This window comes from Macaca nemestrina, chromosome 12, assembly GCF_043159975.1.
Source record: "Macaca nemestrina isolate mMacNem1 chromosome 12, mMacNem.hap1, whole genome shotgun sequence".
Lineage (NCBI taxonomy): Eukaryota > Metazoa > Chordata > Mammalia > Primates > Cercopithecidae > Macaca > Macaca nemestrina.
The window spans coordinates 45631358-45659129 of record NC_092136.1 but is presented as its reverse complement, the minus strand read 5'-3'; the positions used below and the strand labels follow the sequence as shown (position 1 = coordinate 45659129).

The 27772-nt window shown below is 45.0% G+C and overlaps 1 protein-coding gene across 14 annotated transcripts in view; it reads left to right on the top strand.

The window, feature by feature from the left end:
* Positions 1–27772, top strand: part of LOC105486999 (neuron navigator 2) — a 767789-nt gene that overhangs the window by 673120 nt on the left and 66897 nt on the right. For 10 of the 14 annotated variants that reach the window (XR_011610773.1, XM_011750255.2, XM_071074969.1 and 7 more), the window contains 7 exons: positions 8553–8691; positions 16571–16862; positions 17554–18256; positions 21308–21775; positions 22411–22476; positions 23863–23907; positions 26652–26812. Coding sequence is in view for 13 of the 14 variants with exons in the window: in XM_011750255.2 (XP_011748557.1) it covers positions 8553–8691; positions 16571–16862; positions 17554–18256; positions 21308–21775; positions 22411–22476; positions 23863–23907; positions 26652–26812 (1874 nt within the window). In the remaining variant the exon portion in view is untranslated. The remainder of the gene's footprint in view (positions 1–8552; positions 8692–16570; positions 16863–17553; positions 18257–21307; positions 21776–22410; positions 22477–23862; positions 23908–26651; positions 26813–27772) is intronic. The other 4 variants (XM_011750241.3, XM_011750262.3, XM_071074966.1 and 1 more) reach the window with 3 other exon arrangements.

Here is a 27772-nt window from a genome sequence, read left to right as displayed (position 1 = left end):
TGTGATTTTATTAGTGAGTAGAGAGGAACTAAAATATATCTACAATCTGATTTTTTTACAGCATCATTTAGCATGTCTTTCCCTTGAATAAACAACATTATCTCACAGGGAGTTCATTTGAAAGGTGTAATGATCCTCCCTCCAGGTCCTTCAATAACTCCTCCTCTCAGAGTCTTTTGCTGAAAGCAAGGGTGTGTATATCCTAGTGGAAAAATCTGTTTAATCATCCCTGGAACTTTGGGATTCTATTTTGCTTTTTTGCTTCATGAGAGATGAAATTGTAAACATAATATCACATTAATTCAGGACCATTACAGATTCTTGCTCCTTTTAGATACCTCTCTGGAAGAGCTTGATATTAAAAATGTGTCTATATTAAATGTAGTTTCTCAGGGGTCCCAGTGAAGTCTGGTTTACTTTCTCAGTTCTGTGGAATTCTCACTCCTCATAACAGTGGAGCAAAATAGATGTGTGAAGCTGAAATAATTTGTGCTTCTTTCACCTGCATTTTTCATAGCAAATCACTTGTGTTGGGGTTGTTAAAATTGTGCTTTAAGCCCTCTGAGTGGCATTTGGATTCCTGACACAGTGATGTCAGCATCCCTTCTAAGACTGAAACTGAATCTCCTGGTTTAATGGGCCCTTCCATGTCTGAATGGATTTTCTGGTCACTTTTGTAGAGGCTTTTCCCTTCACATCTGTATTTCTCCAAGAGGTAGTAGAGAAACAGCTGAAGCGGTGAGAGACTTGATTCTGGTTAAAATGCTGCATGTTGGCCAAAATGGGGTCTGTTCTTGATACACTTGGTGGCTGCGGGCAGATGGAGGTTCTTTTTAATTAAGCTAGTTAACAGATTTCAAAGCTGATCTGTATGTACTGTAGCTATGTGCTGCAATCTATAAGATACTCACTAACCGTGCCATCTTTCCGATGAACTGGAAGGCTGCTTGCAGTCATTCTACTGTGGTTTGAGTCTCATCCTTCTGATGAACTCTGCATCCTAAGACTCCTTTCCATCCAGGGGAAAATGGGAGTGGAATAATATACATAGTGTGCCTACTACAGTGCCTGGCATATTTGGTAACGCTGTCAATGGTGGCTTTATGTATTAGGCAAGATTGTGTCCTCTTTCTTTGGATAAATAGCATGGTCTGGTGCAGACACTGTATTGTGAGTTGAGTTGTAACACCTCTATACCAGAGTTGGCAAACTCAAATTGCAGGACCAAGCAGGTAGCACATGTAAACTGAAAGGCTCCCATGGGGATCCTATCAAATGAGAGAACATACTTCTGTCTAAAAAGGGCTGCTGACTACTCAGGGCTAGCTAAAAATAATAATCTGAGAGGTGAAATCAGCAATGAAAAAGCCCAGACATTAGAAAATGGAGTTACCTGTTTGGCGGCTTTTACTGAACGAGGGGAGACCATTCAGTGTGGAGACCTCCAGTATGCCCACTTGCCTTTGTACCAACTTTTCTCTGAGCATAAATGTAAAGGATGTCCATTGGAAAGGGACCTTTGGGATGGCTTAGTCCAGCTACTCCATTATAAAGAAGAGAAGACTGGGGCCTGGAGAGGATGTGTCTTGTCTGAACCTTCATGGGTGATAGTTCTGTGGAACCCTGGGGCTAAGGCCTGGCTCTCCATGCTCCTGGCCCTTGCTGTGTCCATGCCTTGAAGAAAGCAGTATTGCTAAAACTGTTGGTGGGCCTGGGCTTTGGAATGCTGCCAGAAGAGCTCCTTGTGCTCCAACTTGGCTGGTGGCTTTAGGAGATTTGGGAGGCTATAGAAATGATGTTTGGAACCAGTGTTGTTTCCACTTGGTGCCCTTTGCTCATCTCCCTGTTTTATGTTTTCATTTATGTCTAAGCTATGTTGTCTATTATGTCTACTGGGTTTATGGTCAAGGCAGGGAAAACTCTGAATTATCACTTTATCCCCACCGCCTTGCACAGTGCCTGGGACACAGGGGCAGTGGCTCAATGAATGAGATGAACAAATGAATTCAAAGCCCCTGGCTAAGAGTCTAAAAATGTTGAGTTTATGAGAAGAAACAGAAAATGTTCCATGAAATTCTTTCCACCTACACATTGGCTAAAAATAGGTGAAGGTTATTTTAAAATCTGATCACTTATAACTCCAGTTACGTTCTTATCTCTGACTTGATCAATGTAGGACATTTCATTAGTAGAGAAAAAGGTACATGGCTGTGATCTGGCTAGGAAATAATGCTTTTGTGTTGATTGTTCTGATGAATCAGTGGAAGTATCTTCTAGCCATTTCTCTAGCTGTTTCAGCCAAAGAAGTTAGGCATATCTGTTATAGGTTGTCTTAAAATTATTAAAAAACCAAAAAGATAGGGAAACCAGCCAAGCTCTGTTTCCCATATTCCTGTTAGTTTCCAGGAGGAGGCCCTGGGGTTCTTTTGCTTATTTCTCAAGGTTGTCAAACACAACGCTCTCTCCATCAACATTTTCTGAGCAATGTTGGAACTGCTTTGAAAGTTTTATGGTGTAGAGTGAAGGTGAACTGGAGTGGCAAAAACTGGTGAGGAGAGAAGATGCCACCTTGGGTTCATTTATTCTTCTAGTCATTCATATAAAAATCATTGATTCATTCAAAAAATGAAATCTGCTTTAATACTTTTTAAAATATCTTATTTTTAAGAGTGCTTTTGTGCCCAAAAAATAACTTCTTAGAGTTAACTAGGATTTAACATTTAATTGAAGTTTTAGGTTTTTTATCTAGATTTTCTTACAAATTTCATCTATAAAACAAGTATTTTTTTCACAAATTAAGATCATTTTCTTTTTTTTTTTTTTTTTTTTGAGATGGAGTCTCGCTCTGTAGCCCAGGCTGGAGTGCAGTGGCCCTATCTCAGCTCACTGCAAGCTCCGCCTCCCGGGTTCACGCCATTCTCCTGCCTCAGCCTCCCGAGTAGCTGGGACTACAGGCGCCCGCCGCCTCGCCCGGCTAGTTTTTTTATTTTTTAGTAGAGACGGGGTTTCACCGGGTTAGCCAAGATGGTCTCGATCTCCTGACCTCGTGATCCGCCTGTCTCGGCCTCCCAAAGTGCTGGGATTACAGGCTTGAGCCACCGCGCCCGGCCCAAGATCATTTTCACTTGTTATCAGTTAGTACTTTATTAATTCAGGCAACAGATTACACTTACCTGCAAAATTAGTACTGTTTGAAAGCTTGGATAATTAAATTTTAGTAAATATTTTAGACTGCATTCGTAAAGTTAACATACATGGTTTCCTTAAGCTCTTCAGATGTCTGACAGGGTAGATTTACCAACCAAACAAGCAAAATCTTTCTAAGCACTTAAGCAACTCTTGCAAATCAAATAAATTAAAGTTATAAATGTCATAAATTATTATCATAAACATTTCAATTCTTTTTACAACCTTAATCCAATTCTTAAACATTTCAGCTTAAAAGTCTCAAGTAAAAAATCAATAGTCATTTAAAATTGAAATCACAAGACTGTTTTGTCAGATCCTGTTATATGCTGTGTATTCTTTTACATGTTAAAAATACATACAGATTAACCCAATGATCACAAAGCCTTAATCTTAATATTATGATTCACTTCATCATTCTTTTTCATCTTTTTAAATGTTTCCCAGATTTAAAATCACACAATATGAAATGAGGGTAGTCGGTTTATCATCTCAGGTGGGCTCAGCGCCATCATATGGTTTTTCTCCATCAGCTTCAGGACCAGGACACAGGAATGGTCAAATCCTCCTCCAGGAATGATGGTTCCAGAATCATAGTTGAGTACACTGTAGTTCTTTCTGCTGTGTGATCGGGGTCCCCAAGCCACCTCTCTGGAATTTCATTTCACCACATAGTAAACATGAATTCTCTAGGTTCCTTTCAAGTTGCTATCTTAATCAGTTTTTGTAACTGCTTTCAACATTTATTGCCCGATTTGGATCAGTGGACTTTTGTGCCTCATCCCAGGTTGTACCTAATTTCCTTTGCCACTTGATTAGATTCAACCAGTGTCCTTACTGCCTGAGTGAATTCTGCATGCTTTCCACATTTTTCCCGTCTGACTCTCAGCCACATGTCTGGAGTTATTTTACAAACAAATTACGCTTCCCCATTAGTTAGCATGAGTATGCCAAGTGACAAAAAGCAAAAGAAAGGAATTTACTATTTCTCATGGCTGGCTCTCCCAGGGGTGCTTCTGGCTTTCAGTACGGCTGGATAAGGGTGCTCAAGCAATGTCAAAGGCACACTTCCATCCCTCTCAGCTCTGCTTCCCTCTGTGCCGGCTTCCTTCTCAGGCAAGTGAGAATCAAGTAGCCAGTGGCAGCTCTAGGCTGTATTGCATTTTTCTTCATTTTTGCTTTTTTTGTATGTGTGCTTCATTCTTCTCAGCGTTTCCTGTGTAGTCATATAAGTTTGGGGAATGCTCCTTTAGGCAAAGTTATAGTGATCTTTACTGGACTTCACAGCTGTTAAAAAGCTGAGGTACTGTTTACAGTGTGAATCTCCAGGAAAGCAGGAGATTCCACATTCCCTTCTTAGGGCAACATTCTTATCACAGAGCATCTGGTGGAACTGGTTTCCCTCAGAATACATCTGCAAACTCACTGGCCTAATCTTGGTGGCTCATGATCGTTTGTACCCCGAATGGGAAAAGGACAAGTTAGAACTAAGCGACTTTATGTCAAGATGAACTTGCTAGTATCCCAGAGATCCGAAAGCAAAGGAGACGTGGCTGGTTTTCCAGCTGCAGGGGCAGCTTCGGTTTCTGACCACAGACAGCTCTGGCAAATATCGAAGCTGCCCTTGCTCATCATGGCCTTCCCTCGCGTCACTCCCTTCATCCGCATCATAAGTGACCCCCACTCTCACCCATGGATTAGATCCCTGGCTTCCCCTCTTCTGGGTGGCTCAGTTACAAAGGCTTCCTGTGAACTCAGGGTAAGCCCAACAGTCCTCCAGGCACTGACATGGGAAGAATCCTGTGTATCAAGGGCCACATGCCCCTCTGGAATATTATCTTGGTGTTGAAAGGACACAGGGGAAGAACGGTTACAATTTCAAAGCACAAAATCTGGGACTTGGATTCACGAGCATCTGTTACAACTGCTCTCCTTCCTCCCCGCCAGCCACGGTCCTCTCCCACCATTCCCCTTTCTTCTTCATCAAATTATGAGAAATTTTAGATACATTAAATTCCTAACCCCAAAGAGCAGGTGCAAGAAAAGACCCGTTTAATCACTAGAACAAATTTGAGTCCTTTTCCATCTGTGATGCCACGCTTGCCCCATCAGATCCTCCTGTGGTTACCAGCCTAGGCGAAGCAGGCACGGAAGCTGTGACCCTGCAAAGAATCAGTGGGCAGGGAGCCAGGCTTAGAATCCTCTACTGGTGGCAAGTTTGCACCAGAAACTTGCTCTGTCTCGCCTCTGCACGTTGAGTTCATCAGGAGGTATTTAAGGAGCATGGACTATGTCTCTGGAGACGGAAGGGACGTGGCCCACCGAATGAACTTGACATTGCTGCCACATTGCCCATCAGTCCTCACGGCCTCGGTTTCTTCATTGTGAAACACCCTAAGAGTGACTATGAGAGTATGCGCAAATGTTGAATAGTTTGGCATGTGGCACAGGCTCAGTGAACAGCCGTTGTTGCTACAGAAGGCAGCATGACAAGACTAGAAGGAGCGCATATTCTGCAATTAGATATTTTGCTTTTTAAACCCAGTTCCAACACCGAATGGCATCGGTCAGTGTACTTACTCTTTCTGCCTCTCTTCCTTCATTTGTAAAATGGACAGGATGATACCTACCTTGCAGGTATGATATGAGGACTGGAGAAATCTATAACAATAGATTTAAAGTACCCAGCACAATGCCTGATCCATGACAAGCACTTAGTTGTTATCGCTAAGCAGGCCCCTGCATATATTTGGAAGATAGGACAACCCTTGGTATAGAGAATAGCTAGAAAACTGCCTAAGAGTGTATAGAAGCAAATACAAATGTGTGACACTATGTAGGAATTCAAAGTAGGAGATGATGTGGGTGGGCTGGAGTATTTGGAGAAAACCTTAAAGAAAGAATTTGGAACAGGATGGAGGGCTGGGCACAAGAAGTAGAATTACAGGAGTGAAGTGTGCGGAGTTCCAGAGCTGCTGGACCCTTGTGGATTCATCCACAATAAGCCCCTTTTGAGCCCTCGTTCTCCCTGCCTCATCTTCCCTCCTTGGGACCACCCTCACATTCCCCCACATTTCTATGCAATGTTCCAGATTGGGTTTTGGAAGCCAAATAGTGTTGAAGGAGAAGGTGATGAAAACAGGTTTTTAATAAGCCTTTGTCTTCCTGCCTGATCAGCAGAGCTCAGGATGTACAGGCAGGTATCTTCCAAGCTGCTGGAATGAACTAGAACTTTGGGGTTATGTGTGTGTGTGGCAGATGTGCTCTTGGCTTTCAAATCTCAGCCACTCAGCATTTCCCAGGTTCCACGCTGCCACTTTGTAGGGCTTTCAGCAAGACAGTGGAAGACTGAGTGCTAGAATAATGAGGTTAAGTCAATGGTTTGGTATCAGACCTGCCACTCCTGCTGAGTGGCCTTGAACCAGGCTGCCTGGCCTCCCAAGCCTGGCTTCCTCCTGAGAAAGTGGGCTGTGTCACATCTGGTGTGTGCTGAGAATTGACATAATACAAAACCGTCTGCAGTCACAGTAAAGAGGGTAGTTGGTTCTGGAATCAGAATGGCTAGATCAGGATCCACTCTGCCTCTTCCTAGCCCTCTGACCTTGTACAGGGTATCTATTTTTTTCTAAGCCTCACTTTCTCTACCTGTGCAATAGAAAAACAATAATACTTACCCTTTCCCCCTATAGGTCAATTAGAGTAGTGTCACACTGATCTTGGAAGCTTGCTTTATTGTCTACTCGACTTCTCACTTCTATGAGTTTTGATCAGCAAGTTTTGTTGTTGTTGTTGTTGTCGTTGTTGTGAGACAGAGTCTTACTCTGTTGCCCAGGCTGGAGTGCAGTGGTATGATCTCAGCTCACTGCAGTCTCTGCCTTCCAGGTTCAAGCAATCATCCTGCCTCAGCTTCCCAAGTAGCTGGGATTATAGACATGTGCCACCATACCTGGCTAATTTTGTTGTACTTTTAGTAGAGATGGTGTTTCCCCATGTTGGCCAGGCTGGTCTCGAACTCCTGACCTCAGGTGATCCACCCACCTTGGCCTCCCAAAGTGCTGGGATTACAGGTGTGAGCCACCATGCCCAGCCCTCGATTAGCAAGTATTTATTGACCACTTGCTACGTATCTGCTACCCAATAGCAAACAAATGAGTAAATGCCACAGGGTGACATGACAGAGTGTGACAGGCTTGATGGGTAGTGAGGTTGTTTTTCTGAGAAGGTAATACTTCAGCTGAGATCTGAAAGATGAGAGGAGGCAGGGACAAGCATTCAGAAAGAGGGACAAGCAGCACAAAGCCTCGAAGAGAGCAGCCTTGGCTTGAAAGGAACAGAAGTGCATGTGATCAGAGCCAATCGCAGTGGAGAGGGGTACAAAACAGGACTAGGGTAGGAGGCAAGCTCAGAGGGTCTTGAGGGGCCATATAGAGAGTTTGGACTCTTAATTATCTGAGAAGCAACTCACGGGTATTAAGCAGTAGAGTGACAGGATATTCTGACTGCTGCGGGGGGGATGGACAATTAGGGAGCAGAAGCAGACCACAGAGACCACCTGGCCTTTTAGCAGTAACCCAGGCACCGTCGACAGCACCATGAACTACAGGGTGGCAGTGGGGGCAGAGAACTGCACGTTTGGATACGTTTTGGAAGCAAGGTGATAGGACCGGGTGCTAGATTAAACGTGGTGGTGGTATTGGCAGGTGGGAAGATGGTAAAGAAGAAAAAAGAAAGAAAGAACCATTGCTAGGAGATTGGACTTAGGCAGCTTGGGACTGACCTCATTCGGTTGGAGGGTTGGGAAATGAAGAACATCTATTTTAGATGTCTTTGGGGATATTATTAGAGTTAGAGCTGCTAACCAAGTTGACAGGTTTCTCCTGACTGTTGCCACTCTCCCTCCCTCGGCGTTTCATTCTGGGAGTGAAGTCTGCAGAAGTCATACAGCAGCTCTGCCCTCTGACCCCGACAGGTGCCTGCTCCGGAGTTCTTCCCTGCATGCTTTTAGCTCTAGTCTCCAGACTCACTGCCCCTACTCTGCCACTAGGCCTGGGAAGGAACAAATTGGTTTCCATAAAGTTCCCAGGATGAAGTTGAGGATGGGGTAGGACATGGGTAGTGTCTGTAGCCACCTCTGCTATGGAAGCACTTAGTTTGCGGAAGGTACCTGTCAGCCTCTTCACCCAGCTTCCAATCCCAGACAGCAACAACTGACATGGAGATGAGTCACATCTGAGGCAAAAGAGCTTTGTCCAGGGCTTCGTGGCAAAGATTGGATCTTTTCGGGGATAGTGTGTGTTTGTCTGTCATCAGCCTGAACTGGAACAGCCTGAGGTTTTGGTGCTCAGGATGTGTGTTTGTCTTGGCAGCTGGGACGACAGCAGCTCCGTCAGCAGTGGCATCAGCGACACCATAGACAACCTCAGCACTGATGACATCAACACCAGCTCCTCCATCAGCTCTTATGCCAACACACCTGCCTCCTCTCGAAAAAACCTGGATGTGCAGGTGAGGAACACAGGCCCTCCCAGGCTCCTCCAGCAGCCCCTGGCAGCAGGGAACCTCGGGCTTGTGGGATAAGAGGGCCATCTGGGGCAAGCAGAATCTCCAAGTTGATGAGATGAGGCCCAGCCTCCTGCTGCCTCTGCTCTCACCTCCTGACCCTGACCTCTGTCCACAAGGGAGGGGTCAGGCAGGGGGTGGTGGACACGGGAGCAGGGAGCCTTCACCACCCTCACTGTGTGGGCTTGTGAAATCACTCTTCCTCCCTGGACCTTGGTCTCATAATTTGTTTAAAAACAACAGAAAAGGATGTTGGACTTTAGCAGTTTTCGGCCCGGAGTGTGTGTCTCTTATTTGCCGCAGCGAGCCACTGCTATCCGGGGGCACGTCTCATCCCTCTAGGAGGATGGGGTGGAAATGAAGATTGAGAACCCTGGACCGGAAGGCCAGGATATCCTGACCTGTGGTTGAGAACTCTCAGTCTCTGGGTTACATTCCCCTGCTGACGTGTTTTATTTGGCCCACAGTATTACCCTTCTTTTAAACTAGATTCCCTTTCAAATTTTTAGAATTACATTATTTCACATGAAAATGTCTTTCTGGTTGCTCTTGAGAAAAACAACGATATTGCTTCCTTGAGCCTACATTCTCCATGTGGTGGCAATCAACAGATGTCCCAGTATCCAACCCCCTTAGACCAGCCACTGCTGCTCCAGTGTGCACAGCTGCTACCTGCTCGCCAGCTGTAATCCTTAAATTACCTGCCTGACCCCAAGGCACTGGAGTTTTCCATTCCTACTTTAAGCCTTCAGATTTCACATTTCAAATGTGGTATAGTTTCATGTGGACGTGTTCACTGACCCTCAGACCATTCCTTCATGATTGGCAAGAGGTGGTTCTGAAAGGCCCATTTTACTAGTGGAAAACTAAAGTGCCATCCTCACAGCTTGTCCCCAGTTTGGGACTGACCAGCAAGAGGACTGGCCAGCTGTGGTGGCAGTGGCGTAGTAGGCTGGAATTTTTTTCATGATTGATCCCTCCCACTTGTAGGTACCCCTCCCCCGTCTTTGGCGAACCCTTGGGAAAATCTGTTTGGGACAAAGTCTCAGAGCAACCTTGCGGGGGGCAAAACTAGCACTGCCCCATCTTTCACTCCCTTTCATAGCCTCTTCCTTTCTCAACTGTGCTTTACTTTGTACAGATAGGAGCTGATTTGGAAATCGATTTTCTTTTAAAGGTGTCTCTTTGACAACAGGGCTAAAAAAAAGGATGTATCAGAGTGGGGGAGTAATTCTGTCCCACAGAAATGGAAACGTTTACTGCCTGATGAAATACATTCGGTGTTGCCCCTGGGATTCCCAGTTACTTCTTGCATTCTTCTTTTGAGCCAGACTTTCTGATTATTGTTCAGAAACCCAACCTAGTGATGGTGGGTCGTGGTGGTTGTTTTGAGAAACAAAAACTCCCCATATGACTAGAAAGGGGGTCATGAGTAACGCTCTGTATCTTAATCTGAGCAGTGGTTATGTAAGTATGTTAATTTTCTAAAATGTATTCAAGCTATGTATTTAAGATTTGTGTACTTTACTGTACAAAAAGTAAACAAACAAAACCTAAGCCACACTTCCCAAACCGATCACTGTTTGATCAGTGATTAGATGCAAGTCAGAAGTGCCGAGCCAGGCTATGTTCCTGCCACCTACCATACGCCAATTGTTTACAATAGACACCAGTTTTCCTTTTCTTGTGAACACTAATTTTTTTTTTCCTGAGGCTCATTGTATATTCAAGATAAGAACAACCAGACTGTCCTTAGATACTAAGGAGGGAACCAAGGAATTGCTCACCTGCATCTATGTATTCAGGAGGCAGGCTATTTATTAGAGAGAGAGAGATCTGTGAGGTTCCCTTTTTGACTTACAAGGTAGGAGAGGCTTGCTCCTGAGATGCAGCTGGAGCCAGTAAAACACTGTATTGGAAGAATGTCCTTGTCTTTGTTCCCTTCCTGCAAAGCTGGAGTTGAAATCTCTGGTTCCACACTGATAAACACCTTGGATTTGTACATGATTTCCTAGCTGATACAGTTGAATTTGGCTAATGCCAAGGCCTCAGCTCTTTAGACCAGCTTTTTGCTTTCATCTTGTAAATGTCACATCAGAAAAGGTTGCAGGATTCTGCACAAACATGCCTTTTGATCAAGATCAGAAGTTATTTTAAGGGATGTAAATGGTTTACTATTCATTGGGTAGGTTTGTTTTTCCTATAAAACTACCTGAGTTTAAAATATTGAAATGAAAACTAAAAAAAGTAGGTCTTAGAGTAAACTAAATACAGATTACACCAATAGTTACTAAGATTTCTAATGCAATGGTTTCTTTAAATGGATTTTTAGTGACATTCCCTTTGTTCCTGTCCAGGGAGCATCTCAAAATATTTGAATCAGCATAATTCACAGGCTCCCACCCCCCTCCCTCATATCACACTGAGGAATGCTAAGGGCCATTACTCCTGTCTGAGCAGCATCAGGCAATGGGAAGATGTGTGTTGCACCCTTCCCAAGAGCTGCGCCTTCTGTGCTCTGCCTCATTTGGGTTCCTGTCACATATTGGTTTACCCTGGAACAGGGGGGCAGCACACAGTCTGCCAGGCAAGACATGGGGAGGCAGGGAGAAGTGGCTCAGTGTGTCCAGCAAATTGAGGACAGGTTGCCTGCCTAGGTTTTTGCTGTTTGAAAAGCCTCTGAGAAATAACTAAAGCATCCCAGGAACAGAGAAGTTATTGTCTGGAAAACCTAAGAAACAGCCTCATGTAGCTGATTGAAAGAAGAGGAGACGGATCATTGGGAATGGAGATTCCCTTTGTCTGTGAGGGACTCCGCTATCACTGGGGACATTGAGGAGCAATGGAGAATGCCTCCTACAGAGCACAGGTGCCCAGGTGCCCAGCTGTCCAGCATCAGCTCCTGTGCCCACTGTTTCCTCGGGGCCAGGCAGAGAATCCCCTGCTTCAGGCCCAAGAGCCTCTTGAGCAAATCCTCCAGGAGAGCTGGTGAGTCTGGTTGGCCAAGCCGATTGCAGTGTCAGGGAGTAGGTGCAGACTTGGAAGCCAGATGATCTTGAGTTGTATCCTCACTCTTTGACATCCTTGGATGAACTAATCACTCTCTCCAAGCCTCTGCCTCCTCATCCATAACATGGTGCTAATTAGATGCATCTCCGAGGGTGAGCGTGAAAATAACAGGGAAATGCTTTATCAGCACATGCTTCTCTAGGTGCCTGAGACTGGATGGTTGCTCAGAAGTTACTTTCTTTCCTTCCTCCTTCCCTCCATTTCTCTTATCTCTCCCTCCCTTCCCCCCTCCTCTCCTTCCCTTCCTCCCTTCGCAGCCCCTGCCACCTGGGTTGCTGTTCCTCTGCCTCCAGACTCCATTCATGTCAGTAACTAAAGGTTGACTATGTTCTTAATGTATTTTGTTTGTAGTCTCAAAGCAACTCATCTTATTTGGCAGTATTTTATTTTGAGGACAGATGTTGGTGGCAAAGGGTTTTAACAAACACAGGCGACTCCCTCACATATTCATCTGTGCATTCAGTATTTTCTCTCAGTTCTGTGGAAGTCACCGTCCCAGGTGCTGAGGAGCAAAGATGCACACATCAAGATTTTCTCTCATTTTCAATGCCTGTGAAATCTTTAATAACATATGGGGAGGAAAAAGATAATTCCATGTCAGTTTATTTTTTGCTACTCAGGGAAATAAAATTCTGAATTATGTGGCAAAGATTCCTGTCTTGTGTGGCCTTGAATGACCCTAGAGCTCTCTAGATATTGGCATGGATGTAGGGATGGGGTTTGGCTGGGGGTAAGGAGGGGTGCCCCTTTCTGCTCACCCGCTGGGTAAGTTACTTTTCCTCTTCAGCCCTGTATTTTCCTGATGTGTAAAATGTGGATAATAACAGAGCCTGAGAGGATAAGATGAGTTCAGGATGTATGGGGAGGGACACAGTGCCTGGCAGGATGACTGGCAGGCGATGGTGTTGATGCTGATAATTATCTGTATGGTCACTGAGGCTCAAACTTGAGCCAGCTCAGCATCTAGATCTGCAGGGGATACGGCACAGGGAGGGAATATCCCTGCCTTCCAAAGGCCTGTGGCCGAGTAGCAGAAGAGACAAGTACCTGTTCTCCCTAATTCTAGACAAAAGCGGGATAAATGATGAAGATAGACAACAGAGTGCTGGGGATTTTCAGAGGCAGGAAAGTTGGTAATGAAAAGAACCACTGTTTATTGAGTCCTCCCACACTGAGTTCATTGAGTCCACCATCAATGCTGTAAGAGACCTATTTATTATCATCCGTGTTTTATACATGAGGTAATAAGTTCAGATAAGTGAGGCAATGTCCTCCAAGGTCATGCACAGCAAATGAGTGGCAGCACCCAGCACTTGAACCCAGATCTGTCAGACCCAAAGCCCACACTCTTCCCCCACATCATGCTCCTCAGGCCTCACCTCTTGCTCTCAGAAGATCGGCCTCACTTCTGAAGTTCCTTGTGCATGGCTTCTTTCCTCACCTTCCCACATGGATATCAAATGACTATATCGACTTCCAAGAACAGGCAGAAGATAACCCTTCAGAAAGGAGGTCCATTGAGATGGGAACAACTGGCAGAGGCACGGAGGGGAAGGCAGGATAGAACTCTTCGTACATCCCAATGTGGATGTCCTGCTGGCTGGCCCCGCTGTTGTGAGCTCTGGGAACAGAGAGGCTGCGACTTCCTCATTTTCAATCCTAAGGGGTGCCACCTTATAGTCTGACACATAGATCATGAAGGATTCAGAGTGGAGCTGGGAAGGTGACCACCCTGGACCTAGCTAGGGGGATGTGATGGCTGGATGATTGCTCTTTCCAGAGAGAGAAAGTCAAGCCACATTCCCAGGCCAGGGGCATGTGCGCTCTCCCTGCCACTGATGGAATTGGAGTTGTATGGGTCCCACCCAGAGACTAGGCTAGAGCTGCTCTAGAAGCTCTGGGGTTGGGGAGTCTGCCCGTATGGAAGGAGAATCTTCTGGGTATAGATATTAGGTGCTACTGAGTATGCACAAATGTATCATATACCTGGACTTATCCTCAGGGAGGGCAGTGTGGCATGGTGGTTAAAACGTGAGCTTTGCAGTTAGACTCCCTGAAATCCCTGCATCTCTACTTCCTCACTGTGTGATCTTGGGAAATTTTCTTTTCACTCTGTGCCTCAGTTTTGTCATGTGAAATTGAGACTATTAGCTGTAATTTCCTCATAGGTTTTTGATAAGGATTAAATTTAATGATACATATCAAGCACTTTAGCTTAGTGCCTGGGACATAGTAAGTACTTAATAAATTGTAGTTGTTAATGCTACTAGTATTAGCACCATTACAATTTGATTGGGGGGGAAATAAGTATAGGAACATTAAAAGAATAAATAATGCAGTAACCCAGGATGTGGCATGTGCTAAATTTTCAGTACCTCTTAGAGCATATTAGAATATGTTAAAATGTACTTGAATGTAAGCTCCATGAGGTTAATGATTTATACTTACTCATTGCAGTATTCCTAGTGCGAATCAGCTTTCCTGGCATGTAGTGGCACCCAATAAATATTTGTGAAGTGAATGTTCCAAAGCCAAGTTATTTTCTGCCTCAGGGCCTTTACACATGTGGTTCCCTCTCCCTGGTATGCTCTGCCCCAAACCCTTCTTTTACTAAGTAAGTTTCTTCTCTTTCTTTAGGGTACTTCTTTTTGAGCTGATCACTGTCGCCTGCCCACCTCATTGTCATCTAAATTAGGTCAACATCTATATTTCTTTCTCAGACTCTTTGTCCTTTTCCTTATAATAGTCTTCGTAATCTACAATTACACCCTTGTTGGTATTTATTTATTCAATCTCTGCTGCGTTTAACTGAATCGTAAGCTCCACCATGGGTGGGAAATCAGTCTTACCCCCAGATTCTCTGACCCTCCGTGGTGCCTGGCAGACAGCAAGCATGGAGTAAATTCTGGTTGGATTAATGTACTGAAAGTGTTTAGAGGAAGGAAACTGATCTGCGGTAGTTGGGACAAAGAATGAGCAACTTTAATTTCTGTGAGACTGAGATAAAGGTATAAGAGTACTTGGTACTTAACCCTTTCTGATTAAATAGAGGCTGAGATCGGATAAGATAATTTTGTTAATGTCTGTTGTGGCCTGAAAAGCCTGTGTTCCTTGGCTGGTTCCTTGGCTCACTCATTCGCTCTTCAAGCTTTGAGTGAGCTCCTGCCCTGGGCCCACATGTAGGAACTCCCCTCTCTCTGTCCCTTGCCACAGCTGAATGATGAGCTTCTCATAGTCAGGAAGTGTGTGCTTGTCCTCCTCATATCTCTGATGACTAATACTTAGCTAGAAAAAAACAAATGAAAGAACTCATAAGGTGTCTGTAATGGACAAGTGGAATTCATAAGGGGAGAAGGCGTTGGGGTGGTGTGGGGGAGGCAGTTGAACTTGGGCTGCCTATCTGTTTTTAGCTTTTATCCCATTCAGCCATTGTATTCCATGGAGGAAGGCATTTGTTCCATTCTTGGATGACAGACGTTAGGCAGATTCTTGCCAGGTGTTCATTTTAATTTCCTATCTTGCCTACTCTCGGTAGTTAAGCATTGCAAATACGGGACTGGTGTCTTAGTATACCCACCCTGAAAGCGCTTCTGACCTCCCTTCCCCATTTACTGTGCTGACATCCTCCAACTGGCCTCAAACCCCAGGAGGCCTCCAAAGCATTCTGGTCAGCTTTATGCCTTTTAGCTGCAGGAGATCATTAACGTCACACTTCTGTCCCCTTCTGGGTTTCCTGGCCAGCAGGTCAGGGCTCTTCCAAAGAAAGCTGGCTAATTATATCCCTTGTCAGAACAAAATCCCACAAGGGGAGCAAAGCAGTGGTGTATAAATAATGCTGGGATCGGAGCAGGCACCATTGGCTCTCCACATTTGGGGGAAGTACCATTTGAGGATGTGCTTCCCCTCTGCTCCTGGCTCTCCCTGATTTGAGTAGAACCAGCAGCCACCCTTGCTCACTTACTCCCTTGCTTGGTGTGTTAGATCCAAAGATCTCACTGCGGTGGAGTGATGGGAAGAAGGCAGAACAAAGGGAAACGGGCCAGGAGACTGGATGCTGGCTAGAGATCAGCATCCAGAGTTGGAGAGGCTTGTTCAAGTGGCAGAAAATAGGTGGTGGCTGAATTCCCACTGCATCTCCATCTGCTCTGCCCCTTCCCCTTGATAGGGCGCTTTCCTTCTTTTTTCCTGGGCCCCTTTTCCTCTCTTCCCTGACTCCTTTCTTTTGCTTTTCTTTTTGTCTTTTTTGAGACAGAGTCTAGCTCTGTCACCCAGGCTGGGGTACAGTAGTGCAATCATGGCTCACTGCAGCCTCCACCTCCCTGGGGTGATCCTCCCACCTCAGCCACCAGAGTAGCTAGAACTATAGGTGTGTGCCACCACACTCAGCTACTTTTTCTATTTTTTGTAGAGACGGGGTTTTGCATGTTGCCCAGGCTGGTCTTAAACTCGTGGGATCAAGCGATCCTCCCACCTCAGCCTCCCAAAATGTTGGGATTATAGGCATGAGCCACTGTGCCCGACCACCTCATTCCATTCTAAGGATACATTGATATTATTTACTTTCCTCGGATCAAAAAAAAAAAAAAAAAATCAGGCTTTCTGACAAGATAACCAGAGTACAAAAGTCCAAACATCTTTAAAGTAATGATTATTTTTCCCTTAACTACTCCAGTGTTTTGGCATTTTTGCCTTTGGAGTGAGGGGCTCCCCAGCCTGGGACTTGGGAAGGACTAATTCAGAGAGTCTCTGTCCACAGACTGATGCTGAGAAGCACTCACAGGTGGAGAGGAATTCACTGTGGTCTGGTGATGATGTCAAGAAATCAGACGGAGGCTCAGACAGCGGCATAAAAATGGAGCCAGGTTCCAAGTGGAGGCGGAATCCTTCTGACGTGTCTGACGAGTCCGACAAAAGCACGTCCGGCAAGAAGAATCCTGTCATCTCCCAGACAGGCTCATGGCGGCGAGGCATGACAGCTCAGGTGGGCATCACCATGCCAAGGACGAAGCCGTCAGCACCAGCAGGCGCACTGAAGACCCCAGGAACTGGTAAGAGGCCGGAGCTGTCTTGGCCCTACAGTTGTCATTTGGAAAACCGAAGCCATAGTTAACTCTAGCAAGGACTTGACATTATATATTTTGTCTCAGGATTTATACTCTGCTAACAACAAGCTTCCATAAACTTTCACATCCCTACCTTTTTCTAAGTGGAAGTAAGTATGGGAGCCTCTTAAGCTCTGAAGATGGTTCGGCTGCTGAGACGTATTGAATTGGTTTAACTAGACACTGGGTGAGTTAATGCAGCCAGTTCAGGCTACTAAACAGCATGGATTTATGAGCTGTGGGTATGGTGAGTTGACGTTGTTCCTGACTTAGGGGATATTTATAAACAAGGGCAGGGGTATCCCCCTGGACATGTTAGGGACAGCCCTTTAATGGACAGAGGGTGAAAGGTCAGAAAAGGCAGGGGGTTATTTCCCCCCAGACATATCAGTGATTGGCTGACTTTGCTTTATCCCGGGTAAATTTAGACTGCTTTGCGAATGAGTAAAATTATTGACATTTCCTAAAAGGTTCACAGTACATTAGGAGACTATATTATTTTTATAAAAAGCTCTTTCCTCTGCCTCCCCAAGGGAAAAGTGAACCAGCTCTTCAGAGGAAGGGGGCATGTTAAACAGACGAGATGGATGAGCTGGGCTCTTGGCTTGCAGGCTAATCTTGCTGATCTCTCTCTTAGGAAAAACAGACGATGCAAAGGTGTCTGAGAAAGGACGGCTTTCTCCTAAAGCCTCCCAGGTGAAGCGCTCCCCATCAGATGCAGGCCGGAGCAGTGGTGACGAATCCAAAAAGCCCCTCCCCAGCAGCTCTAGGACACCCACTGCCAATGCCAACAGCTTTGGGTTCAAGAAGCAGAGTGGTTCCGCCGCCGGTCTGGCCATGATCACAGCCAGTGGGGCCACTGTCACCAGCAGGTCAGCCACACTGGGCAAAATCCCAAAGTCGTCTGCACTCATCAGTCGGTCTGCTGGTCGGAAGTCAAGCATGGACGGGGCTCAGAATCAGGATGACGGGTATCTGGCCCTCAGCTCCCGGACAAACCTTCAGTACCGGAGTTTGCCGAGGCCCAGTAAGTCCACCAGCCGGAATGGGGCTGGGAACAGGTCTAGCACCAGCAGCATAGATTCCAACATCAGCAGCAAGTCTGCAGGCCTGCCAGTGCCCAAACTGAGGGAGCCTTCCAAAACAGCCCTAGGCAGCTCTCTACCAGGTCTGGTCAACCAAACAGATAAGGAGAAAGGCATCTCATCCGACAACGAGAGTGTGGCTTCCTGTAACTCGGTGAAAGTGAACCCGGCAGCCCAGCCTGTGTCCAGCCCGGCTCAGGCTGGTCTCCAGCCTGGAGCCAAGTACCCAGATGTGGCCTCTCCCACACTCCGCAGGTAAGTGAGTACATTAATGGTGCTGAGCAGAACCAGAATACAGGGAATGGATTTAGTAATTTCCTGTTTCTTAGTTGAAGCACCCTCTGTTTTTCTCCACTTTAGTCCTCCGGTAAAGCTGTTTAGGCAGATCCTGCCGACGGTTTTGCAGTTGACTATTTTCCCATGTTGGGATGAAAAAGTTAGGCCTCTGGAATCAATCATCTTGGAATCAAATCTTAGTTCCATTTTAATTAGCTGCCATATAACCTTCCTTAACAATTCTGCCTTAGTTTCCTCACCTGTAAAATGGGGATGATGATACCTTTTTGTCAGGGTTTTTGTAAAGATGCATCTTTGTAGTCATGTCTGGTCGTAGTATGCACTCAATAGAAGATAGCTACCACTGGGCACAGTGGCTCATGTCTGTAATCCCAGCACTTTGGGAGGCTGAGGCAGGCGGTTCACGAGGTCAGGAGTTCGAGACCAGCCTGGCCAATATGGTGAAACCCCATCTCTACTAAAAATACAAAAAAAGTAGCCGGGCATGGTGGTGTGCACCTGTAGTCCCAGCTACTCAGGAGGCTGAGGCAGAAGAATCACTTGAACCCGGGAGGCAGAGGTTGCAGCGAGCCAAGATCATACCACTGCACTCTAGCCTGGCGACGAGTGAGACTCCATCTCAAAAAAAAAGAAAAGAAAAAAAAAAAGTTAGCTACCATCTTGATACACCCTTGGACCTGGGTGGGTAGCTCAGGGGAGCAGATACTTTTTTTTCTTGTGTTAATAATTCTGCAGCTGAGATTCCTCATTATGGCAAGCAGTGATCTTGACCAGCTCCTTCCTTTACTCACAAACCCCAGTGTCCCCACATACACTTTTACACTACTCCAGAATTCCAAGTCAGTCTGAAATTTTAACTTCTCCCTCCCTACCACATACACACACACACACACACACACACACACCCACCTCTTAAAGAAGAAATGTTTCTGAAAAAGAGAAATTGATTTCCTCTTACCTTAAATAGACATCATTTCCCCACATTTTCACACTGGGTGGAAGCTCTAGACATAAAAAAATTATTCACTCGTTTTAAGTTTCTTTTAAATTTATTCAACTTTTGCCTGTTTGTATTATCTTATTATAATATCCATTGGACCATTCTCAAACTACAACTGCTAGGTTACAGTTCATCCTACTTTCCCAGGAAATTTCTTATAAGAAAGAATAAGTCCCAAGGAAAGAAAATCAAGCAGTGAGAAAATAAAAATTATATGCACACGTACATATTTGGGGATGAACAGGAATGTTTGAAAAGACTTCAGAAGAAGCATTCTACATGAAAGGTATAATGAAGCAGTTCACTGTTCTTTGTCCAGACTTGATTATTAGAGTTTCAGTAATGATTTTTTTTTCCGGGGGTAAGTCTCTTGGGCTGTTCTTTGTTGTTTTAACAGATTGCCTTGTAAATGAAAATTTTCTCTGTTTCTTGCCTCAAGTATTATATGTAATATTCACTCGTTGGTATTATAGATTTCCTTTACTAACTACAAAGGCATTTTACTAGACCCTTAGGCTAGTATAATAGAATGCTTGAAAATGCATGCAGCTCCTAGGGCTCTACATTGAACACCTTTCGGCCAATTCCTGGTAAATTACATTTATTCCTAAATTGTTGAGGTATTCACAGTTCTCTTGATGTGTATTAGTATGGAGAAGAAAAATCTTTGGTGAAATGTGATAGATAACTCTCTTCAAATGATTTGAAGGACTAACAGACCGAAGATTAGACTTTTGTATAGAGTCATGCATAGCAGGATGAGGAGCAATATGCAAAAGTCAGAAAAAAAAAAGTGGATGAGATTAGGGTTTTCCAATAATTGGAAGTGCTTGGCAATGGAGCAAGTTGCCCTTTGAAGTAACGAGATCCCTGTCATCACTGGAAGTATGTAAGCATTCTAAAGCCAAGATTCTACATTAGGATATTTCATTCCCTGATTGTCACCAGACACAAAGTGCTTCCCTTCTGCCACCGCCACACACTGTAGTAAGGATTGATTGATTGATTGTCTTTACAATACTTGAGATTTATAGGACTGTTTGGAGAGGACAGAGATCAAACTGTCACCACTTTGAGCACCCAAGGCAACCTGCGTATCAGAAATATGTAGTAGTTTTGTCACTTGTGAGATACTTACTCCACACAGGTTTTAGTGAGTGTAATAGAGCCCACATTACTAGAATGTGGACAATTCTCTGACTTTAAGATAATTTCAACATTCTACCAGAGAGCTCTCTGCCAGTGGAAGAAGGGGCATTTATGTCATTCCTTATAGTCTGATGGCACATTTTTGGCCACGAGCAGGGGAGGTGACATAGAATGACATTTCTATGTGTCTGTCACAGAGACACAGTTCACACCCAGTTGTCTGGTCTGATGTCTTGTGAACCCAACAAGATTTCCATGTATGTCACTGGATAAGTAAGCTCTCTGGCTTCAAAATATACATCTTTCCAGTTGCGCTTTCTATTGTGGATAAATCTCTGAAGATACTTTTCCCAGGCCCCTCCAGATCTAGATTCATGCTCTTGATTCTATGTATTGTGCTCAGAGGTCAAGAAACCAAATCCCTTAGAGTTGAGCTGTCATAAACTGTGTGCCTGCTTTATGCCTGGGGCCGTGGAGACAGAGATGATGAAGGCAACCATCTTCCTGGGCCAGGGCAATTTTCTAGTTAGTCTATTTATTGAAAGAAAGAGAAGCAAGATCTTGGCCCAGTGTAATGTGAATAGGCCTGTAGAAAATTATTACCCATGGCTCTTTGGCTCAGATGGAGTCGGAGTCTCCGCTGCAGCTTAGAACTTGAAGACGGCAGCCTGTGATAAACTAGTATCTAGGCCCACTTTATGGCCAACCTTTCCCTGAAGTACCTTTAGCCATTTCAGTAGGAATGGCTGTGCTTCCTTCCCCAGGAATTCTCACCAACTCCTCTGCTCTACCCTTCTTTAATAGTCCGGTGCCCCTTGGCACTGCGTGTTCAACTTGCACAACCCTTTGTCTCTTCACAGACTCTTTGGTGGGAAGGCTACCAAGCAAGTGCCCATCGCCACAGCTGAAAACATGAAAAATTCGGTGGTCATCTCCAATCCTCATGCCACCATGACTCAGCAAGGTAACCTAGACTCCCCGTCAGGCAGTGGTGTCCTGAGCAGCGGGAGCAGCAGTCCTCTCTACAGCAAGAATGTGGACCTCAACCAGTCTCCGCTAGCCTCCAGCCCCAGCTCAGCCCACTCGGCCCCTTCCAACAGCCTCACCTGGGGCACTAACGCCAGCAGCTCCTCCGCAGTTAGCAAGGATGGCCTGGGCTTTCAGTCTGTCAGCAGCCTCCACACCAGCTGTGAGTCCATCGACATCTCCCTCAGCAGTGGAGGGGGCCCCAGCCACAATTCTTCCACTGGCCTCATCACCTCCTCCAAGGACGACTCCTTGACTCCCTTTGTCAGAACCAACAGTGTGAAGACCACACTGTCAGAAAGGTTGGTGCTGTGCCTCTGGCTGCCTTTCTCAGAAAGACACCCTTCCAAAAGTAAAAAGATTAGCTGAGGAATCCCAAATGTCGAATAGCCTTTGCCTGTGAGATTTCTCTTTCTAATTACTGCTGTGTTTCATGGGGAAGCCAGTTTGGGATGGAATCAAGCTTGGCTCTGCTCCCTGTTATCTTCTCTGTGGTTATTCTTGGTGCTTGGAGCTGCTCAGTCTCTCGGGGGCAGATTTATGCTACCATTTGAAATGGCATTCAGCTTTTGAAATCCTTCAGTTTTATCCTGTTCGTTCATCAACAGCTTCTTTTCCCTCCCCTTGTAATTGTGCAAGCAGAGCGGGTGACTGGGTGCAGCCATGGAGCGTGGAGTAGGATGCTCTTTAGACAGCTGGGTAGATTTGTTGTCATCGTGGCAAACACCCTCCTCCTGGACTGATAGGAAATCAGGAAATTAAAAGTGTTCTCAGAGTCCTGGATTTCACTGCAGCAGGGATAAAGGTGTCCAGTTTCTACATATAGGGAAGAAAGCGAGGATCAGCATGGGGAATGAGAAAAATGTATATAACAACACATCTCCTTTCCTCCAAGCTAATGTTCCTTCTCTTGTTTTCTACCTGCCTGGACTTCTAGCCCTCTCTCTTCCCCTGCTGCTAGCCCTAAGTTCTGCAGAAGTACTCTGCCCAGGAAACAGGACAGGTAATGACATTGCAGGCCGGGGACCCACCGAGCCTCTAGGTTCTTCTGCCCATTCGTTGTCAAGCCAGATGTCTTGTGCGAGGCTGTTGGCCTAAGGCCCCTGCTTGTGTTTGTGGTTCCAGTGTACTCTGTGACACATGGACATGCCAGTGAGAGTCTATTCCTCTGTCTGCTAAAGCCCAGGGAGAGGTGGAGTTGGGCTGGCCCCTTCATTCCCGTTTTGGGAAGGCAACCTCAAACCCTGCCACTTGATCTGGGGCAGCAGAAGCTCTCGCTTGCATCTCTTGTGGCCTCCTGTGGCATGTTCCTGCTTTTCAGCTTCCTTCCCATTCCTTTTGCCACCCCCACCCCCAAGCCCAGAATTGACTTGCCACCCACTGTGTAGCTTGGCCCTCACCTTTGTCTGCCCCTCCCCATGCAGCTGCCTCTTTTCCCTTTCAGAATCCTTTGCTGAAGTTTGGCTCATTATGTCTTGCAGACTGCTGTGTTCTGTGTGCCCATTTCCTGCGATGATAATGAAAAAGAATGTGTAGAGTGTTAAGACTTTACGAATGTACACGCTTACGTTTGCCCCCAGCTGTGGGTGGGCCTCAGAGATGGATACTGACCTTAATGTTGTGGGGGAGTGATGGCTTGGCCAAACAAAACAAGCAGATGTTGTCTCCTGCCAGGAAAAAAAAACCAAAAAAAACCTTCACCCCATCGACAGTGAAAACTTTGTTTTTATCAGCTCACGAACCAAGCCTTTAAACCGTTGGTCTTTAGAGATCCAAATGCTTTGACTTTATCAGCCAGCAAGTTGTAACATGCCCCACCCAGGACTCAGCTCCTAGCTATGCCTGGGCCGCAGAAATAGAGAGGGACCTGGAATTCACTTCGTTACAGATGAATTCCAAATATGCAGACTGCTGGCCTCTTGAAACCTCCGGCAAGTCCCTTCTCCCACTTGAAGTCATTGCCAGTGGCATTTAGTGGGTGGGCCAGAGTTAGGGGTGCAGGGAAGTGGGCATCCCTCTCTCCGAGAAGCCGTGTTGGTGCAGAGTGCTCCTGGGCAGCAGAAGGCACAGGACCTCTGCTTTGAGGTGGGGCAACCCCTGAGTTTTGCTTTGAATCTGTGGAAAAGGAGGAGCAATTGGGGTTAAGGGACTCAGGCTTCCTGGTAACCTGGGGTAAAGTATGCGCTGGTGTCAGCTCAGGCTGAGGACTGGGTTTCTTTTGTTTTCCACGGATGCGGATGTGTTGCATTGCATGCCTAGCTGGATAAGGCACTTCCTGGTGATGTGCGCCTCTCTCTCCAGGGCCCTTCAGCCTCCTCCCTAGCTTTCCCTCTTCCTGCCTTCTGTGTGCTGCTGTGAAGTTCTTATTTTTGTTTTAACTTTCCTACAGTGACCCGCACCTTGATAGGAACACTTTGCCTAAGAAAGGACTCAGGTATCTGTGTTTCCCCCCTTGCATCTGTGCCATCTGTTGTGGCTTTGGAGCTTGGCTGTGTGACTCCTTCATGGCTGGTGGGGGTTTGGACTGGGCCGGGGTCCCCACTTTGACCACCACAGCAGGACCTTTTGGATGACGGCTCCCCTTGCACCCTCTCGTTCTCACTCTCCATTTGTCAGCTTACTTGCTTGAACAAGGGCTGTGCTTTTTCAGGCTTACTGTGGTAAAACCATCTCATGAAAAACATCCCTGGGCAAGCCCAGGGAGCAGTCATTGCTACTTCTGGGGCCAATGGGTTTAATTTCTGAGCACCTCACCATGACCATTCTGTTCATATGGCTGTCTTCCAAGAGAAAGGACATGACTTATAGCATACTGATTTGTAAGCTGGGACAAGAACGCAAAAGGAAAGGAGTATTTTCCCCCAATTTGAAAATATTTAACTTTTCTGCCCATACAAAATTGCTAGACAGATAGTTTGCACTTGTCTAAATATTCTCATGGAAAATTGGTCCACTTTCAATGCCCAACAAGACCTGGGTGTGATCATTTTTTGGTGGATAATAAAGAAAAGACTCCCAGGAAGGACTGTCTTTCCATTCCTGGTAAGTGGTGGCTCAGGTTCATTTTCGATGCTAGTCCTGGCACAACAAGATGCTATAAGTCACCATTGCTCACACCATCTATATCACTTTGCCAATCAGAGAAACTTCAGTTTGCTAATGCCTTCCCCGTGATCTTGCTGTCTGATGGTTGCAGCCGTCATTTCTCCTGCTTTCTAAACACCACGTGCCTTGTAGCATCAGCTTCACCCTGCACTAAGCATTAAGTGCTTTCGCATAAAATGGAACTTGGAATGAAATGTTTCATTGCTGTCATGTATGTATGTAGTTAATAACCTGCAGCTCTTAAGACTGAGAGCATTCTGAACAGTAATGTGAGGTAGGTATCAATGCTTCCTTTCAATGGGAGCCTCTGAGTAAAGCCAATGCTAAGAATCTAAGAAGGAAAGTATTAAAATCTCCCAACAGTCATCCTGCAGGAGGGAGGTGAGCAGTGTGGCCTTAGAGGGGGCCTTGGCAAGGCCTTTTGTACTTACCAGTTTCAGTCGTGCCTATGAGCTGCTTGTCAGCAACCATGCCAGGTGCTTAACTCATGGCCACTCTCACTGTGAGTTTGACTTTGATGCCCCACTGGTGCCCTGAGAGGAAGCTAACTTCTAAATGTTAACATTTTGAAATGGTGGGTATACTTCTGTAGCAGATCTAGCCTATCAAAATTATGTAGCTCTGGTTTTTTAAAAATTCAGAATAGAGGTACATGACAGGCTATTTTCAGGCAATTGATGTGTCCTGGAAAGTTGCATGTCTGTCAGATATAGTAAAAACATTAAGGAAGAAGCATTTCTGTGCTCCCTCTCACTCTGACTCTTCCTTGTCTAGCTCACCCACTCCATACACATGAACATCCAGCACGAACACACTGACAACATCTTTCCTTAAGCCCAAAGAATCCCTCTGTTGACATAATTAATAGTCACTCCATAATACATAAGTCCGAGGATACCCTGGCCACTTGGCACTCAGAAATTTCAGATGCAGGCCAGATGCAGTGGCTCATGCCTGTAATCCCAGCACTTTGGGAGGCCAAGGTAGGTGGATCACTTGAGGTCAGGAGTTCGAGACCAGCCTGGCCAACATGACAAAACCCTGTCTCTACTAAAAATACAAAAAATTAGCTGGGCATGGTGGCACATGCCTATAGTCCCAGCTGCTCGGGAGGCTGAGGTGGGAGAATCACTTGAACCCAAGAGGCAGTGGTTGCAGTGAGCTAAGATTGTGCCACCTCGCTCCAGCCTGGGCAATAGAGCAAGACTGTATCTCGAAAAAAAAAAAAAAAAAAAGAAAGAAAAAAATTTCAGATGCTACTTATGGGCATAATGAAAAGAGCATGCATTTTAACAATCAAACATGGATTGAAATCTCAACTCTGTGACTACTAGCAGGGTCCTTACCTTCCCTGAATGTAAAATGGGAATAATGGCATCTATGTTGCTGAGTAGATCTGAGGCTTTGATAAAGATAATGTGCATGAAGACACCTAACACATTATAGGTGTTCAATAAATCATCACCATATACATTTCAGAATAAATGAGGGTGGACCACGTAACTTCTGAAGACCCTCTCCTATAAAACCCAATGATTTGGGGTTGCTTTTATGAAGATTTGTTTATGCTGTATTACAGCAACTACTATAAACATTAATGTCTTCAAACCTTGCTTTGTATGTCTGCTTTTTCATATGCTGTGATTCATGGTCATTTATTTGTGCTATAGAATGGCAGATGCCATGAGTTGTCTAATTAAAACTCCCTCAAAGCACTAACAGCAACTCATTTTGTTGCTTCAGTCCTGTCAAGGTGGGGGCTTTGACATGACACTGTCATGAAGCAACATGTTACAGATACGCCCAGTGACGGCTCTTCTGAGCATTTACCAATCTTCTTCTCTTTATGTGTTCCCTCCAAACTAAAAGGAATAGTCATTTTCCCCAAACACAGGCAAATAGAAAAAAGATTTTGAGAAACTTCGTAAGTTTCCGGGTGTGTAGTGATCTGATTTTCAAAAAATCATCTTTGGATATATGTTTTCTTTTTAATATATTTACCATCAACTCCACAGAGTTCATTTTAATAAGCGTTGTTCATAGTTAATTCTGGCTTGATTTCTGTCTGTTCAGGTATACTCCCACCTCCCAGCTTCGCACACAAGAAGATGCAAAAGAATGGTTACGGTCCCACTCTGCAGGAGGCCTGCAGGACACCGCTTCCAATTCCCCCTTTTCCTCTGGCTCCAGCGTGACTTCTCCCTCTGGTACAAGATTCAACTTTTCCCAGCTTGGTGAGTAGCCGCTTGTCATTAGCTGTATTGATCAGCTCCATAGGACAGTGTTTATCTTATATATAATATATATTTTTATTTCAATAGTTTTTGGGGAACAGGTAGTTTTTGGTTACATGGATAAGTTCTTTAGTGGTGATTTCTGAGATTTTGGTGCACCCATCACTTGAGTTATCTTATATTGTGAAACAGCCATATAGTCACATCCTGCTCAGTGTCTGATTAGCTCTCAGCAATATAGTTTGATTACAGGAGATTGATAGCAAAATTAATAGAGAAAATAGTAAAGTTTTTGATACTCTAATCAATAATTTTCTTTATTTGGTTGATATTGGTAGGGCTATGGCAAAGAACATGTTATTGCATTCTTAAAAAGAATACATTCTCTTTCTAAGACCTCTGAAGAAATAGATTTTATTGCATATCCCATGTTAGGTCATCCTCATTACTTTATTAAGTTGGAAATAAAAGTTAAGTTTTGATTGAATAGGTATTCTTAACAATGCCTACTTCTGACATAATGCTTTGACTGGCACAGTGGGGAAAGAAAAAGAATTTATGTCACAGTCCCTGCTGACATGTCAATGGAATTCTTTTTCAGGAAGACAAACACATCAATGCACACCTGTATAATAGGGTAAAAGAGAACAATCCAAAGCTTTATATGAAACCGTGTAAAAGCTGAATATAATTAGATAGCAAGTATTAGACACATTTAGAAAAAGGAAAGATTAGTGCTGGCTGGAGTTACAGGCAGAGGTTATGTTAAGGTGGCAGGGTAGGAGCTGAGCCTTGAAGGACTGATAGCGGGTGAGAAATCTTTTCTAATCTCTTCTCACTCTTTAGAGAGGCAGCCTTTTCTGAATATAGTGAATAACAAATTCAGAGTCTTTAAGGATAGAGGTGGCTTGTAGTCAAGTGAGGTTTAACTCTTCATTTCTGATTGACTAAATGAGTACC